This window comes from Eleutherodactylus coqui, chromosome 8, assembly GCF_035609145.1.
Source record: "Eleutherodactylus coqui strain aEleCoq1 chromosome 8, aEleCoq1.hap1, whole genome shotgun sequence".
NCBI classification, from domain to species: domain Eukaryota; kingdom Metazoa; phylum Chordata; class Amphibia; order Anura; family Eleutherodactylidae; genus Eleutherodactylus; species Eleutherodactylus coqui.
In genome coordinates this window covers 92,660,066-92,677,397 of record NC_089844.1, presented here as the reverse complement: position 1 = coordinate 92,677,397, position 17,332 = coordinate 92,660,066, and the positions used below count along the sequence as shown (strand labels likewise).

The following is a 17,332-nucleotide window of genomic DNA, read 5'->3' as shown; positions in this document are numbered from 1 at the left end:
ATTCCAAATCAATTTTACAATAAGACTGAAGCACCCTATTGTGCTTGCTCCCCCCCCCCCACATGGCTCACTCACCGTATTAAGTAGAAAAATTGAGCTTTCTATAGTTATCGTAAGTCCTTTGCTTGGCCATGGGAGGTATCTACCAAAGAGACCCTATTGGTGGCTCACTCTCAAAGACCTACTTTTGCCATTGTTAAAAGCTATAATATTTTCAGGTAACAAAAATGATCATAGAAGACACATTGGAGAACCCAATAAGAGACTTATCCCTATTACGACCACTGTGAGGACTTGCCCCTGAATAAGTCCCTCGGCAAGCCCCACCCATGCTTTATTAGGTCATTTCATTGATCCTCATGCAAGGAGATTTCCAAGACTTCAACGGCCCAGGTTATCAAGAAGTAAAGTGGACGCCCCCTACCCTAGACTACAAAATGGATGTGTGCAATAATCCATGTAAACACATTACTGCTCAAATGGAAATGTCAAAGCAAAGAGGTCTGTCGAAAGGGCACAATAAATTTCTACCTACACGCATATACTTATGGATGTGGTTAAGCATTTTGCCTGTGATGTAGCATCAAGTGACACTCTTACAGCTGGCAAAATAAAGTGATTTGTATATTCTATCTACCTTATGTTGCTGTAAGTAACTTGACCTTTTTGTTGTCTGTCTGACCTGCAGTGCAAAACAAAAAAAATGCACTGTAAGTTTCCTGGACAGCAAACCGGTCAGTGACCACTATCTTTTTTTTTTCTTTTTTTTTTTTTTACTCAAGTTCAAAAAAACTCAAAGCCTGTGCCTGGAATCATGGCTATATCCTCCCGGGGAGCCGCGGTTCCGATGAGGTTTATAAGTGTCCTGGTAGGAGTCGGAGTACTCTTCTTCCACAAGAGGATAATGGTCACGACTGTGTTGAGAACTGGAAGACAAGCGGTTTCTGCTTTTCCGAGCTCTTTCATTGTGATAATTTTCATCTGAGGTCATTAAACTTCGTCTCTCGATGGGGGAATTTTCAGTCGAGTGGTTACTGTGTCTCATGCGTTGGCTCTGAAAATAGTCAATTAAATGAGAAGACATTTTTGAAGGTGCTTCAGTCTGCTTCTGTAGTATTTGACCATTATAACTGCACTTGTCTTTTCATTTTCACCTTAAAGGGTAGCTTCATGTTTTAATCTTCCTATTAACTTTCATTATCTTGTACTGAACTTAAAGCGACCCTCCAGTTTTGGGACAAAATTCTATACCAAGAGCTGAAGGCAAGGGCTGTAGGGGTGTATATTACCTGCTGTTATTCTTCTCTGCCATCCCTCTAACCCCCCCCCCCCCCCGGTTCCGGGTCCAGTTTTTTGCCATCCAAGATGGGCAACGCATTCTTCTAACTACCTAATTCCTACCAGTGCACTATATCTGCTCCCCGATTGGCCAGTGCTACTCACCTGATCAACACTGGCCAATCATAAAGCAGTGCACAGTATGCATTAAGTAGATAGAAAATTGCTGCAAACATCTTGGATGGCCAACAATTAAGCCCAGAACCGATGGATTGGAGGGACGGCAAAGAACAACAACAGCAGTTAATATACCCACCTCCACCTCCAGTCCAGGACAGAATTTTGTCCTGAAACTGAATGGTTGTGTTAAAGGGGTTGTCTATTAATCTTTCTGGTCATTTGGAGGGGATCCCTTTTCAGGGCCTCCATAAATTACCCAGAGCATAGAATGGCTATAAACAGCATCTCTCTCTCTCCAGTGTGCCAATGATATACTTAGATTGCACATTGCCTTCAATGTGCACAATGTAATACCCCTGTATTACATGTATTTGTAATATATATGTACCAATGTATTTCCCCTGTTGTGGCGCTGCAGAACAATTGCTACTGGGTTGCTCTGCAGATTACAGCCATATTACCATATTAATAAAGTTTGCACAAAAATGACAACTATCACAGGGGCCACGTATACCTAATTTTCAGTCTATGTTTGGAATATACGCTCGGAAAAGCCCCCCAACGGGTACCTCTGTCACTAAGGCATACAGTGGGATACATCATCCAAAGGCTCTCATTGTAAAAAATAGAGATGAGCGAACGTACTCGTCCGAGCTTGATACTCGTTCGAGTATTAGCGTGTTCGAGATGCTCGTTATTCGAAACGAGCACCATGCGATGTTCGGGTTACTTTCACTTTCATCTCTGAGACGTTAGCGCGCTTTTCTGGCCAATAGAAAGACAGGGAAGGCATTACAACTTCCCCCTGCGACGTTCAAGCCCTATACCACCCCCCTGCTGTGAGTGGCTGGCGAGATCAGGTGTCACCCGAGTATATAAATCGGCCCCTCCCGCGGTTCGCCTCAGATGCATTCTGACAGAGATCAGGGAAAGTGCTGCTGGTGCCGGAGCTGCTATAGGGAGAGCGTTAGGAGTTATTTTAGGCTTCAAGAACCCCAACGGTCCTTCTTAGGGCCACATCTAACCGTGTGCAGTAGTGTGGAGGCTGCTTTTTGCAGTGTTGCACATTTTTTTTTTTTTGTATATCGGCCGTGCAGAGCATTGCGCCCTGCAGTAATTATACATAGTCCAGGGCCAGTAGTGGTGGTGAGGCAGGGACAGAAGACATATTTATTGAATATAGGCAGTGGGCCTTTCCAAAAACATTTGGGAAAAAAAATCTATTTGGGCTGCCTGTGACCGTCCTCAGTGTACTGGGTCTGTGCTGGGGGTAGTTGTCCTAATTCATACGCAGCCAGCTAAGTGTTACAGCAGGCTTGCGCAAAATTATTTCCTGGCTCTGCTGTGCGTTCCGTAAGCGAAGTCAGCCTCCAACCACAGGCCAATAAGTGGCACATTTAATTACAGCGTTCTGTTTCTGCACTACTGGTAATACAGCATGCTGAGGGGTAGGCCTAGAGGACGTGGACACGGGCGAGGACGCGGAGGCCCAAGTCAGGGTGTGGGCACAGGCCGAGCCAGTGCGGTGGCCAGGGGTAGAGGCAGGGCCAGACCGAATAATCCACCAACTGTTTCCCAAAGCGCCCCCTCGCGCCATGCCACCCTGCAGAGGTCAAGGTGCTCTACGGTGTGGCAGTTTTTCACAGCGACGCCTGACGACCGACGAACAGTGGTGTGCAACCTTTGTCGCGCCAAGATCAGCTGGGGAGCCACCACCACCAGCATGCGCAGGCATATGATGGCCAAGCACCCCACAAGGTGGGACGAAGGCCGTTCACCGCCTCCGGTTTGCACCACTGCCTCTCCCCCTGTGCCCAAACCTGCCACTGAGATCCAACCCCCCTCTGAGGACACAGGCACTACCGTCTCCTGGCCTGCACCCACACCCTCACCTCCGCTGTCCTCTGCCCCATCCAGCAATGTCTCTCAGCGCAGCGTCCAGACATCGCTAGCGCCACTGTTTGAGTGCAAGCGCAAGTACGCCGCCACGCACCCGCACGCTCAAGCGTTAAACGTGCACATTGCCAAATTGATCAGCCTGGAGATGCCGCCGTATAGGCTTGTGGAAACAGAGGCTTTCAAAAGCATGATGGCGGCGGTGGCCCCGCGCTACTCGGTTCCCAGTTGCCACTACTTTTCCCGATGTGCCGTCCCAGCCCTGCACGACCACGTCTCCCGCAACATTGTACGCGCCCTCACCAACGCGGTTACTGCCAAGGTCCACTTAACAACGGACACATGGACAAGCACAGGCGGGCAGGGCCACTATATCTCCCTGACGGCACATTGGGTGAATTTAGTGGAGGCTTGGACCGAGTCAGAGCCTGGGACCGCTCACGTCCTACCCACCCCCAGAATTGCGAGCCCCAGCTCGGTGCTGGTATCTGCGGCGGTGTATGCTTCCTCCACTAAACCACCCTCCTCCTCCTCTTCCTCCAACGCAACCTCTGTCTCGCAATCAAGATGTGGCAGCAGCAGCAGCACGTCGCCAGCAGTCGCTGTCGCGCGGCGTGGCAGCACAGCGGTGGGCAAGCGTCAGCAGGCCGTGCTGAAACTACTCAGCTTAGGAGAGAAGAGGCACACGGCCCACGAACTGCTGCAGGGTCTGACAGAGCAGACCGACCGCTGGCTTGCGCCGCTGAGCCTCCAACCGGGCATGGTCGTGTGTGACAACGGCCGTAACCTGGTGGCGGCTCTGCAGCTCGGCAGCCTCACGCACGTGCCATGCCTGGCCCATGTCTTTAATTTTGTGGTTCAGCGCTTTCTGAAAAGCTACCCACACTTGTCATACCTGCTCGGAAAGGTGCGCCGGGTCAGCGCACATTTCCGCAACTCCAAGACGGACGCTGCCACCCTGCGGACCCTGCAACATCGGTTTAATCTGCCAGTGCACCGACTGCTGTGCGACGTGCCCACACGGTGGAGCTCTACGCTCCACATGTTGGCCAGACTCTATGAGCAGCATAGAGCTATAGTGGAATACCAACTCCAACATGGGAGGCGTAGTGGGAGTCAGCCTCCTCAATTCTTTACAGAAGAGTGGGCCTGGTTGGCAGCCATCTGCCAGGTCCTTGGAAACTTTGAGGAGTCTACCCAGATGGTGAGCGGGGATGCTGCAATCATTAGCGTCACCATTCCTCTGCTATGCCTCTTGAGAAGTTCCCTGCAAAGCATAAAGGCAGACGCTTTGCGCTTGGAAACGCAGACGGGGAAGACAGTATGTCGCTGGATAGTCAGAGCACCCTCATGTCTATATCTCAGCGCGTTGAGGAGGAGGGGGAGGAGCATGAGGAGGAGGGGGAAGAGACAGCTTGGCCCACTGCTGAGGGTACCCATGCTGCTTGCCTGTCATCCTTTCAGCGTGTATGGCCGGAGGAGGAGGAGGATCCTGAAAGTGATCTTCCTAGTGAGGACAGCCATGTGTTGCATACAGGTACCCTGGCACAAATGGCTGACTTCATGTTAGGATGCCTTTCTCGTGACCCTCGTGTTACACGCATTCTGGCCACTACGGATTACTGGGTGTACACACTGCTCGACCCACGGTATAAGGAGAACCTTTCCACTCTCATACCCGAAGAGGAAAGGGGTTCGAGAGTGATGCTATACCACAGGACCCTGGCGGACAAACTGATGGTAGCATTCCCATCCGACAGCGCTAGTGGCAGAAGGCGCAGTTCCGAGGGCCAGATAGCAGGGGAGGCGCAGAGATCAGGCAGCATGTACAGCGCAGGCAGGGGAACATTCTCTAAGGCCTTTGCCAGCTTTATGGCTCCCCAGCAAGACTGTGTCACCGCTCCCCAGTCAAGGCTGAGTTGGCGGGAGCACTGTAAAAGGATGGTGAGGGAGTACGTAGCCGATCGCACGACCGTCCTCGGTGACGCCTCAGCCCCCTACAACTACTGGGTGTCGAAGCTGGACACGTGGCCTGAACTCGCGCTGTATGCCCTGGAGGTGCTTGCTTGTCCTGCGGCTAGCGTCTTGTCAGAGAGGGTGTTTAGTGCGGCTGGGGGAAACATCACGGATAAGCGTACCCGCCTGTCAACCGACAGTGCCGACAGGCTTACACTCATCAAGATGAACAAAGCCTGGATTTCCCCAGACTTCTCTTCTTCACCAGCGGACAGCAGCGATACCTAAGCAATACGTAGGCTGCACCCGCGGATGGAAGCATCGTTCTCTATCACCATCAAAAACGGGGACATTTTTGCTTCATCAATCTGTGTATAATATTCATCCTCCTCCTCCTGCTCCTCCTCCTGAAACCTGACGTAATCACGCCGAACGGGCAATTTTTCTTAGGGCCACAAGGCTCAGTCATATAATTTTTGTAAACAATTTTTATACGTTTCAATGCTCATTAAAGCGTTGAAACTTTCACCTCAACCAATTTTTATTGTAACTGGGCTGCCTCCAGGCCTAGTTACCAATTAAGCCACATTAACCAAAGCGATTAATGGGTTTCACCTGCCCTCTTGGTTGGGCATGGGCAATTTTTCTGAGGTACATTAGTACTGTTGGTACACCATTTTTTGGGGCCCTCGTCTACAGTGTAATCCAATTAATTTTTTGCCCACCTGCATTACAGCTGACGTTACATCAGCTGTGCTGGGCACTGCAATGGGATATATTTATGTACCGCCGGTGGGTTCCAGGGAGCCACCCATGCTGTCGGTCCACAGGGAGTTGTAACTACATGTGTCCACTTCTAAAGAACCCCAGTCTGACTGGGGCATGCAGTGTGGGCCGAAGCCCACCTGCATTAAACATGACATTACCTCAGCTGTGATGGGCAATGCCATGGGATATATTCATGTGCCGCCGGTGGCTTCCTGGCACCCACCCATGCTGTCAGTCCACAGGGACTTCACAATAGGGAGTTGTACCTGCCTGTGTCTATGAATTAAAAAGCCCGGTCAGGTTGGGGCATGCAGTGTGGGCCGTAGCCCACCTGCATTTAATCTGACGTTAGCTCTGCTGTCCAGGGCACTGCAATGGGATACATTTATGTACAGCCGGTGGGTTCCAGGGAGCCACCCATGCTGTGGGTGCACACGGAATTCCCATTGCGGAGTTGGGGATTCCCAGTTGTACCTGCCTGTGACTATTTATAAAAAAACGCGGTCTGACTGGGGCATGCAGACACCTTGACAGAATGAATAGTGTGTGGCACATAGGTTCCCCATTGCTATGCCCACGTGTGCAGCTCCTGATGGCGGTGGCACAGGATTATATTTCTCATTGCTTCTGTACAGCATTGTGGGCTATCGGCCCGCCCCTTTTAAAGAGGGTCGCTGCCTAGCCGTGCCAACCCTCTGCAGTGTGTGCCTGCGGTTCCTCCTCATGGCAGGCGCACTTATAAATAGGCATGAGGGCAGCTGAAGGCTGCGCAGGGACAATTTGGTGTGCGCTGTGGACACTGGGTCGTGCAGCATGTAACCCAGGAGAAGTGGCAGCAGAGTGTCATGCAGGCAGTTATTGTGCTTTGTTGGAGGTAGTGTGGTGCTTAGCTAAGGTATGCATTGCTAATGAGGGCTTTTCAGAAGTAAAAATTGTTGGGAGGGGGGGGCCCACTCTTGCCGCTATTGTGGCTTAATAGTGGGACCTGGGAACTTGAGATGCAGCCCACCATGTAGCCCCTCGCCTGCCCTATCTGTTGCTGTGTCGTTCCCATCACTTTCTTGAATTGCCCAGATTTTCACAAATGAAAACCTTAGCGAGCATCGGCGATATACAAAAATGCTCGGGTCGCCCATTGACTTCAATGGAGTTCGTTACTCAAAACGAACCCTCGAGCATCGCGCTAATTTCGTCCCGAGTACCAAGCACTCGAGCATTTTGGTGCTCGTTCATCTCTAGTAAAAAACGTATATCACGCAATATACCCTTTTTTAAACTGTTGTATAAAATAGCGTAGCCTACTATCCTATTCCATATGGGAGAAAAAAAGCTACGGGGAGAAATGTGACCGTATAGAGCTGACATGAAACTAGAATACTCAAGGCAGTATTGGAAGTGACAGGAGAAAACATTATGTAATGCAAAATCGGTACAGGATAAGTAAAGCAAAGCATTTGTAAACTTACTATACACATAAGACATAGATTAACTGCAAACGTATGTTATAATGTAACTATCCATTAGGGCTCATTCAGACGACTGTGTTTATACATACGGCCACACAAAACCACGCGTCTATTAGAACCATTGGTTCCCTATGGTGTGTTCACATCCATGTTGCAGGTACGTGTCAAACGCACGTACCTACAAAATATAGAACATGCGTGCACTATAGATTTTGTTTTTATAAAGACTGCAAATTTTCTGGTTAGCCAAGAAAGGTTTTACCTCTATAATACTTTTGTCTTTTCTATACAAGTATTTAACATCACATAGATTTTTCTGGCCAACATGGTAACATGCTACTTTTGCTCCACTCCTGTTAGGGTTATTTTTAAAAATTATGGACAACCGCTATAAAGTGATTGTGTGGTTTCAAATGAAACATTTTCACTGGCTGACCATGAGTTAAAATAAAGCATGCTCACCCCATCCTCGTTCTCCACTGCCGGAAGTCAGAGGCTGTAGTGTCACCCTCCAAACTCCTGGCATCAGTTCTCAAATCCTTGGTGCCATGATGCCAGGAGTTTGCAAAGGTGACACTGCAGCCTTTGATTGGCCACAGAGGGCACCTGACTTTGGGCGGCGAAGGACAGGGCAGCGGAGATGGTTAGATGTGAAGACTGGTGAGTATGTTTTATTTTTTATTGTAGAAGAGAAGAGCAGCACCACCAGTACTCCAAAATATGCTATTTTTATTCAATGCACAAAAAATGGGACAGCAACGTTTCAACTCCAACGGAGTCTTTTTCAAGCTCTGTTGGAGTTGAAACATTGCTGCCACATTTTTATGCATTGAATTAAAATAGCATATTTTGGAGTACTGGTGGTGCTGCTCCTCTATTCTACTTTTTTCTGACACTGTGGTTCCAGGAGTAGGGACCAGTGGAGCCTGCACACAGTACCCACACCTCACACCTGATTTTTTGAGTGCTGCTGCTTCCTTATTTTTTGAGTTATTTTTTTATTGTAACTCATGCCTAGCTGGTAAAATTTTTTTTAATTTGGAACCACACAACTCCTTGAATCTTGTCATCCCATGAGTGATACCTGTAATCCAGAGATTGCTGTTGGATATGATGTAAGTGCCGTGGATCCTAGATTTCTTCCTAGAAGAGGAGTCATGGGTGTGCTACTAGTGGTGTGTGTGGCTCGCCAATAAGCTTCTAGATAATCCGCCAAGTGCTCACAGGCGTCTTCTAGTTGATTCTCATCCAAAATTACATCAAACATTTCCTGTACACCAAAAATAAGTGCAAATTTAGATAGTGAATCTCTTAGGATACGCAGAGACAAAATGCATGCTCTCTTTTATGGCGAGTATAGATGCTATTTCCAATCCCAAAATGATTGCTACATAGGTACGGCAAAGAACCCAGCTAGTGTAATTAGTGTTCTCCTTAAGCCCTTCCCGCCACATGACGTACACATACATTATGTTTGACATTGTTGCTTCTGTCACGACCCATTCAATAAATTGAATGCACTTTTTATCATGCACAATAAATGGTAAAAAAAAAATGGAGTCAAATTTGTTTTTGTTCATTTGGCCTCCAAAAAAACATAATAAAAATGATCAAAAAAGTCTTATATACATCCAAATGGTACCAATAAAAACTATAGCTGCCATGCAAAAAAACGAGCCCTTGCACGGCTCAGTCAATGTCACTAAAAAGTTCTGGGTCTTTGAATGCAGTGATGTAAAAAAAAAAGTGGAAAAAAACAAAAATAAAAACAGTATTATTTTGGTATTGTCGTAATTGTTCTGAAGAAAAAGTTAACATGTAATTTATACTGCGTAGTGAATGCCATCAAGAATGGCAGAATTGATGCGTTCTTTCAGTCCCCCCTCAAAGAAAAATGTTTGAAATTTATATAATACATTATATATACCCCAAAGTGGTACTGATATAAACTACAGCCCACCACACAAAGAGGAAGCCATCATACGGCTATGCTGATGTAAAAATAAAATAAATTATGGCTTTTAAAAAGCCAAAAATCCTCAAAAATAGTTGCCCCCTTAAACACCAAACTAGGCGATTAAAGTGCAGGGCCTGAGCGGCCGAGCATGACCCAAGGATTCTCTTTGGTTTGTCTGACTCTCGGGTTCGTGTTCTGCCCACACAGAACCTGCATTATTACCATCTTAGACATTTATGGTTTATTCACAAGATATAGCATAAATGTCTAATAGGTGCGGGTTTTACCTCTGGCTCTGGCACTGATCTCTAAAATGGGGTTCCCCAAGCCCTAATGGCTGGTGAGTCGGCCCCTACATTCAGTTGACCAATAAATGGAGAGATTCTCTCTTGTTTCCTATAAATTCCATAAAAGTGAATAGAGAGATCTGTGGGCATTTGCGACCACCTTTGCATTCATTCTCAGCCTGTATGTTGTGGCCAGTGACACAGAGGTTGAGGGACCTTTGTTCTGGAGATGGGTGCCGGACCCAGAGGTGCATTGGTATATTCTGCACATTGAACTAAAGTAAGATTAAATTATGTATACTCACTGGTGGGCACTGGGCAAGTTTGTCAGCAGCTACTAATTGTACATTTAAGTGTTTGCTTTGGGATTTTCCTCTGGATTTAATGAGTCGCTGTAATACCTGGAATTAAAACATCAGCGTTTTTTTCCAACAGTAACATTTCATGGGGACATCTTGCACAGTGGAACACAATACATTTGCAAAAATTAGCAAAAACATACAAAAAAACATTGTGACACTTGCCTCAATTTTTGCAACTAGATTATAGTTTTATGGCTAGTAAGGTAAAATGAAGAGGCCATGATGCTCACACGATAGATTATAATGGGTCAACACTGTGTCCCTAGAAAAGCTGGGTTGAAAGGTGCCGAAAGAGTCACATGACACTTTGGATGTGGTAATTTTCCGTTAATAGTGGGGGTCTAAGTGGTCAGACTAAGACCCAATAAATAATGCTATATTCATTGCATACCCCGACGATATGCCATAAATGAATGCAATGGTACACTGTCCCCCTTCAACCACTACTTGGTTATTGAAGGCAAAGTCTTTTCCATAGGGATAGGGAGGTACAAAAGGATTGTTGAAATTCAATGTACCACATCCCCTTTTTCCCCCCAACATCATCTGTTGGGAAAGAATAGGAAAGCCTACATATGATAGTTGACCGATCACACGGAAATGAATGGTTTCAGTCAACTTTTTTTTGTATGGGGGTCGTAATAGTCAGAAAAAAGACTATAAAATAGGACTGTCTCACTCTAATGCTGCTCATAGCCTGGATATTGCTGTTGGTGGAACCCACCAATTTCAATGGGATCTGCCAACAATCTATTCTCTATGGAGATAGTCCTCCGACACCTCCTGAAGGAAGATACAGGGATCAGGTTAACTTTTATTTCCCTTAAGATAAGTCGTGTCAGGTGTACCTGGTGGTTGCTTATCTCATTCCCTCGGTAGAAATATTGGAGAACATTCAAGAAGGCTTTTATACCAGTTTTCTGGTAAAGAAAAGTTGCAAACTTTGGTGTAAGAGCTGATTGTGTAAAGATTTGGCGACTTTGCAGCCTTTCACAACAACCCTGCCACTTTTTTGAAAAGTAGCTGTGGCTTGTCAGGAGGGGGTGTGGCCATCTGGACCGCCAGACTTATGTATAATTTACTCCAGAAACTGGCGTAAATTATAACAGAAATGTACGCCTGGTTGGGATGAGGCATTGATTTCTGTTAAGGCACATGGAGTTGCTGGGGGTGCGCTGAATGCATGGAGAGGTGCGTGCCTCTTCATATATTCTGCACTCTGTGTGTCTGGGGAAATTCTACTAGTAAATCTACCCCAATATAACAAACATTATTTTATGTCTTTGGCCAGCTTTACGTGAATGTCTACTCTTACAGGGGGTTTACTATTTAAGAGATTTATTCCCTATGCACACCATAGGGGATAAATCTCTGATCGCTGGGGGTCTGACTGCTGGGACTCCCAGTATCCCTGATAACTGCATACCCTGAATGCCCCATGTGAATGGAGTGGTGGTGACCACCACTGCATTCACTGAGATGGAAATGCAGGAAGATAGCCAAGAGCATTGATCTCCCTCCATTTCATTGAAGTGAATGGAGTGGTGGTCATACATGCACTACATCACTCCATTCACATGGGCATTTGGGAGCACCAGTCTCAGAATTGCTAGGGGTCCCAGTGGTTTGACCCCAAGCAGTCAGATATTTATATCCTAACCTATGGTTGGGGTATAAGTATATTTGATGTGGAAACCCCTTTAAATACAATTTTTTAATCTAAATAGATTCAAAATGATGTCAGAAGTGACCCTCTGATTTGGGGACAAAATTCTATCCTGGGACTGGAGGGTGGAGGAAGTATTTTACCTTAAATGATCTCACCTGCCCTTTGTGACCCCTTCTGCCAGTTATGATTTGTGATTTTGAGCCGTCGTTAGGCTGCCTAATCACCTATAGTGCATTGGTAGTGTAACACTCAACTATTTCCATAGACAGTAAATGGATCTGTAGTCATGCATTTGCACTGTGACTCCATTTACTGGGGAGAGAGTTCAAGGACAGCTGTTCTCATGAACCCTGCTGGTACCAACAGTTGGAGCACCAGCGATCATACATCTATCACCTACCCTGTGCAGAACCATGTTAAAGTAACCCTCCACTTTCGGGACAAAATTCTGTTCCTGGACCAGAGGGTTGAACCTTTTAGATGACCTGTAGAGGTTGTCACTTATAGATGATCAACTGTAGATGTTCTTCTCGGCCGTTCCTCTTATTCTAGGTGCAGTTATCTGCTCCACGGTTGACCATGGCTGATTATGTGATCACAGAGCAGTGTATAGTGTAGTTAGAAAATATGGGACTTGGAATCGGCTGATTGGAGGGACCACCAAGAAGATTGAGTACAGATAATATACGTCCTTCACCCTTCAGTTCTAGGATAGAACTCTGTCCTGAATCTGGAGGGTTGTTTTCATTTTCTAAAGGCTTATCCAACATTGTAAAATTGATGGAATATACTTAGATCAGTATTCGATTGGTGGGGATCCAACTCTAGTATTAGATCTCTGGGCGTCCAACTCTAGTATAAGATCGGTGGGCATCCAACTGTAGTATTAAATCTCTGGGCATCCAACTCTAGTATTAGATCTCTTGGCGTCCAACTCTTGGTACCCTCCCTAAACAGCTCTTCGAATGGGCCATGGTTCTTTTGTCCGGGCACCGCAGCCTCTTCAATGTTTACAAACTCGTTCATACTTATTATACTTTAAGTAGTAGTGGTACAAGATAGTACAGAGTTGTCTCATTCGATTGAGAAGCACAATGCTACTACAATACCTGGCACCACCGCTATGTAAAGAAAAGGTGAGTGAAATCTCTAAATGGAGCTATGTAGGCCATATTGGCTGCCACCTTGCTTTCCTAAAACCAGATACAACTAAGGAAAAGCTAAAATAATTTTTAGCAAGTTGACCGAACAAGTCACCCTGAGGACTTATATTATACTTACTAGTGATGCTTATTTAAGGTGGATATGCTCCTTGGGTAAGCAGGAAGTGGATATTAAGAAATAGCGTGGGTACAACACATGATATTACACATGAATCTATCATACACGTGACAAATACTGTTACCTTTGGAGAAGACACTTTGACATGAACTATAATCGGTGCTAATGACGTCTTGATTAGTTGTGCTGGATGATTAATGGTATCTGCATCTAGAATCACAAGCTGTAAAGACCGAGCCAACTCAAAGATTCTCTCTATTTCACTCTGCACTTCAGCTGTAAAAAATAATGGAAGCAATTATCACTATGCAAATATAATCCAGTCAATTGTCAGCGAGCTAATTATGACTAGCAGATAAAAAAACTTCTATATTTTTATTGTATTTGACATTGGACACATGAAGAAAACGATACAAATCCACCACCCCCTGCTGGCAACAGCAGATATTTCAGCCTACATTAAACTCAAGGGGTTAGTTGTTATTTTAGTATTTGCTTTTTTTTATTTTGGTAAGGAATTTGTATTTGTTATACCTATTTTTATTGTAATAAAGTGGCCAATACTGGTATGTCAGTTCAAAAATCTACACTGAATGGCTACTTTAATAGAGGTCCTTTCACAATTGGAGGTCTCAACTCTTAACACAACTTTCAGGGTTTAATAGTGGGGTGGGCTGAGATATCTGGTGCAGAGATAGAGGGGGCACCAGACCTCTGAACTAACCAATTTGGAAACCATAAAACTCTCATATCCTTATCTGTGGACTAATTAACTATTTACTCCTCTGCTCATCCTGTTCTGGTATTGTTCTCCATGTCTGTGCCCTTTTATGTTTATATCTACTGGGTGGTCCAGAGGTGTGGAAACCTTGAATAAATGGAAAATGGTGCTTGGGAATGCCATCCTGTGCATGGCATGTTACTAATGGGAAGGGAGCAAATCTGCACAGAGCGGTTTCCAACATGGTGTCCATTTTGAAAGCTGTTATCTTATATTCACGTTGATATTTTTAAATGGGAATGGGTGCACGTAACATATTTATCTGATAAAGAGACAACCAGGAACCGCTATTCCATGAGCACCAGACTCTGGATTTTCACTGTGTAAACCCTGGACTTGATATCTCCCCACAGGTAGAAGTCCAAGGGGGTGAAATCTGGCCAGCGTGGTCTCACTCCACTGGGCCATGACACCCAATCCACTTCTCTAGAAACTGCTAATATGAAAACTCATGGAAATCACGTGGGGGGCACCATCCTGCTTGAAGAAGACTGGGAAGGTGCCATCTTCATTACACAGTGATGGGCACACCTCGTCATGTAATAGCTGCAGATACTTGGCAGCAGTAAGGTTACTGTCAATAAAGGATTGCCCCACTATCTTCGTATCCCACACGCTGCACCACACCAAGACTTTCTGTCCGCCAACCATCTTGGAGGGATCTGTCCAATGCTGGTTTGTGTCGGACCTTAAGTGAAGATTATGTTTGCTCACCTCCCTGTTCACGTAGAAGTTTGCCTCATCACTGAACATTACTGTCTCTCTGAAATGTGGACCCATTGCAATTGCAGTGACACCCATTCCCATAATTCAACATAGCAATCGGGAACATCCTCATTGTATGTGTGCCATTTGTGTAGCTAGTGTCCGCGCAATAGTGGTTCTATTTACTCCGTTCTCTTGTGACAGATCCTACAATGTGGGCTCTTGCATAAGAACAACAGAAAGGCCATTGTTGTTGCTTTATCTGTGGCAGTTTTGTTGCGCTCACTTTTTGGCAGGTCCAGCACAGAATCTGTTTGGTGAAATTTGGCAAGCAATTTGCCAACTGTGCCATGGTGACTGGGTGGTCTGTTAGGGTGCCGACCAATGAAATTCTCTTAAATTACTCTGTACTGTGCTTCCTGGAGATCCGCATAATCTCTATCCTCTCCTTGCATATTAATCTCGCAGCCATATCTGTGTCTGCGACGGAGAGAAAATTATTAATAACTTTGGAAGGAATAAAAAGTCTGCCATGTGTAAGGACAGATTTGGATTCCTCATCACATTCTCTATCAGATAGATATGTCACATGCACTCCTTCCAATTTTAAAATATCGACTTGGTTCCTAGATGGCAGCTTTGAAAATGGGTGAAGTATTGTACACCGCACCTCACAGATTTGCCCTCTTCCCCTTAGCAACATGCCACACACTGGTTGGTGTTCCCATCCACCATTTTCCGTTTATTAAGGTGTCTTCAAACCTTTGGCTCACACTTTCAAGTTGAACTAAAAATCATTGTTCGTCTGCTGCAAATCTTTTGGTATAAACAGGCATATTAAAGATTTGTTGGTTAGAAAGCTGCAGAAGAAGAGGTGACCAGAGACGCAGTTATGTTCCAATGAACAATCGAACATACTCAAATACTGCAACACGAACGATATACAATCGCTACTTTACCGCTGCTTGCATGCTCCTTCCAACTAATCTTACAGTGTGAAAGGGCCATTACGTGGTACCAAACTTTTTTCTTCAGGCTCCGAAACAAAATGGTTTGTCATGTGACTGATGCACTCAATGAATTGTCCTCAAGCATTAATAACTTGGAACACAAGACATGGCAAATGTTCTCTAAATATATACCTGTTATCTGCATGCAAGTGGTTTACACAGCATCAAATTATCAAGTTCAGAATATCTGCTGTTCACATCTAATTATCGCTTCCCTTAGTGATGACTGGATATAGCTTACTACACAGCTTAAAATATGGCGAGAATGTTCACAAGTCATCACCACGAATATAGAAATCAGCTAATGCGAATAATGAAGTGACTATTTCAGTGTAAGCATGTATATATATAAGAGGGGTCAAAAGTTTTAGAACACCTCAGTTTTTCCAGCTATGTTTTACATTAAAACAGTTCAAGCCTTTGAGACCCCACAGGCCACCTCAGGAACGCAAGAGGTATTGAGGCTTTTGATGCCAATGTTTGATAAGACACTGATGATGCTCCATACCTCTATCAGCTCCCCACTATCCCTCTTCACTACAAATGCTCAAAAAATTAGACCTAGAGAACAAAGTGACCACCTACAAGATAAAGGTCTCTAACTTGGAACACACAGTGTCTAGGTTCAAGAAAACAAACTTGCTCTGAGAGAGAAACTGGAAGACCTGGAGAACCGAGACCGCAGGAAAAATCTACACTTTGTGGGTATTCCAGAAAACATTGCGGGAAATGACCTCCCTAAGGCCCTTTCCTTGGACATTCCTACTGATAAAACTAGCATAGAGCGAGCTTACAGAATAGGACCCCCCAGATCAAGTCAACGCTCCAGACAAGTAATTGCGCAATACTTTAACTGGGCAGTAAAAGAAAAGGTTCTCAGAGATTACTGTCGCCAACCTGTCTTGAGTGTCAGAGACTTTAGGATCTTAATATTCCAGGACTTTTCTGCCTCCGTCTCCCAAAAATATAAAGGTCTTTACACCAATCTCCATGAAAAGGCTATAAATCTCCAGCTGCTGTTTCCTGCTAAACTAAAAGCGCAAGATGATGGCCGACAACTGATCTGTGATGATCCCCATTCAGCACGCCAACATTTCCATCTCCAGGAGGATGATAGAGTGCAATAAAAACCACCATTTGAGTTGGGTACTTGTGCAGGATGGCTGACATATTGGACAAAAAGGGCTGCCACAGCATTATCATACACTATGCAATACCCTCTGGTGTACGCTTAGTTGGTCAGGGGTTCCTGTTACTGCAAAGCAATGATCCAAAACATCTAGTTTTGGTCAGAAATACTGAAGAGAACAAGAAGAAGCTGGTAGGCTTCAAAGAATAGAACAGCCTGCAAGGTCTTCAGACTTAAACCCCATTGAGCTTGTTTAGGATGAAATTGATTGAGCTGTTCTAAAACTTTTGACTATATTTGTGTAAATAAATAAATATACACCGAGTGGATATAGAAAGTCTATACACACCTGTAAGGCTGGGTTTACATGGGGCGTAAATCCTACGTAAATCTCGCGGAATGACCGCACGGAAATACCATGAGATTTCCGTGGCAGAAATGCAGCTTCAAAACTTGCACCATTCAGCGTGGGGTTTTCAAAGCAGCTTTGCTGCCTGCATTCCGCTACATCAATCTCTCCCCATAGAGAGGAGAGAGGCTGCAGCAGAGACGGCAATAAAATTGACATACCGTGGCTTTGAATTCCGCGCGGCATGCCAGTTTCAGC

General features: G+C 45.3%; 1 protein-coding gene across 2 annotated transcripts in view; it reads right to left on the bottom strand.

The window, feature by feature from the left end:
- Positions 1–793: 793 nt before the first annotated feature.
- CACNB4 (calcium voltage-gated channel auxiliary subunit beta 4) overlaps positions 794–17,332 on the bottom strand; it is a 152,161-nt gene continuing 135,622 nt past the window's right edge. The window contains exons 11-14 of one of the 2 annotated variants that reach the window (XM_066577428.1): positions 13,225–13,376; positions 10,094–10,189; positions 8,629–8,814; positions 794–1,054 (exon numbers count right to left, since the gene is read on the bottom strand). In XM_066577428.1, coding sequence (XP_066433525.1) covers positions 794–1,054; positions 8,629–8,814; positions 10,094–10,189; positions 13,225–13,376 — 695 coding nt within the window. The remainder of the gene's footprint in view (positions 1,055–8,628; positions 8,815–10,093; positions 10,190–13,224; positions 13,377–17,332) is intronic. The other variant, XM_066577429.1, reaches the window with a different exon arrangement.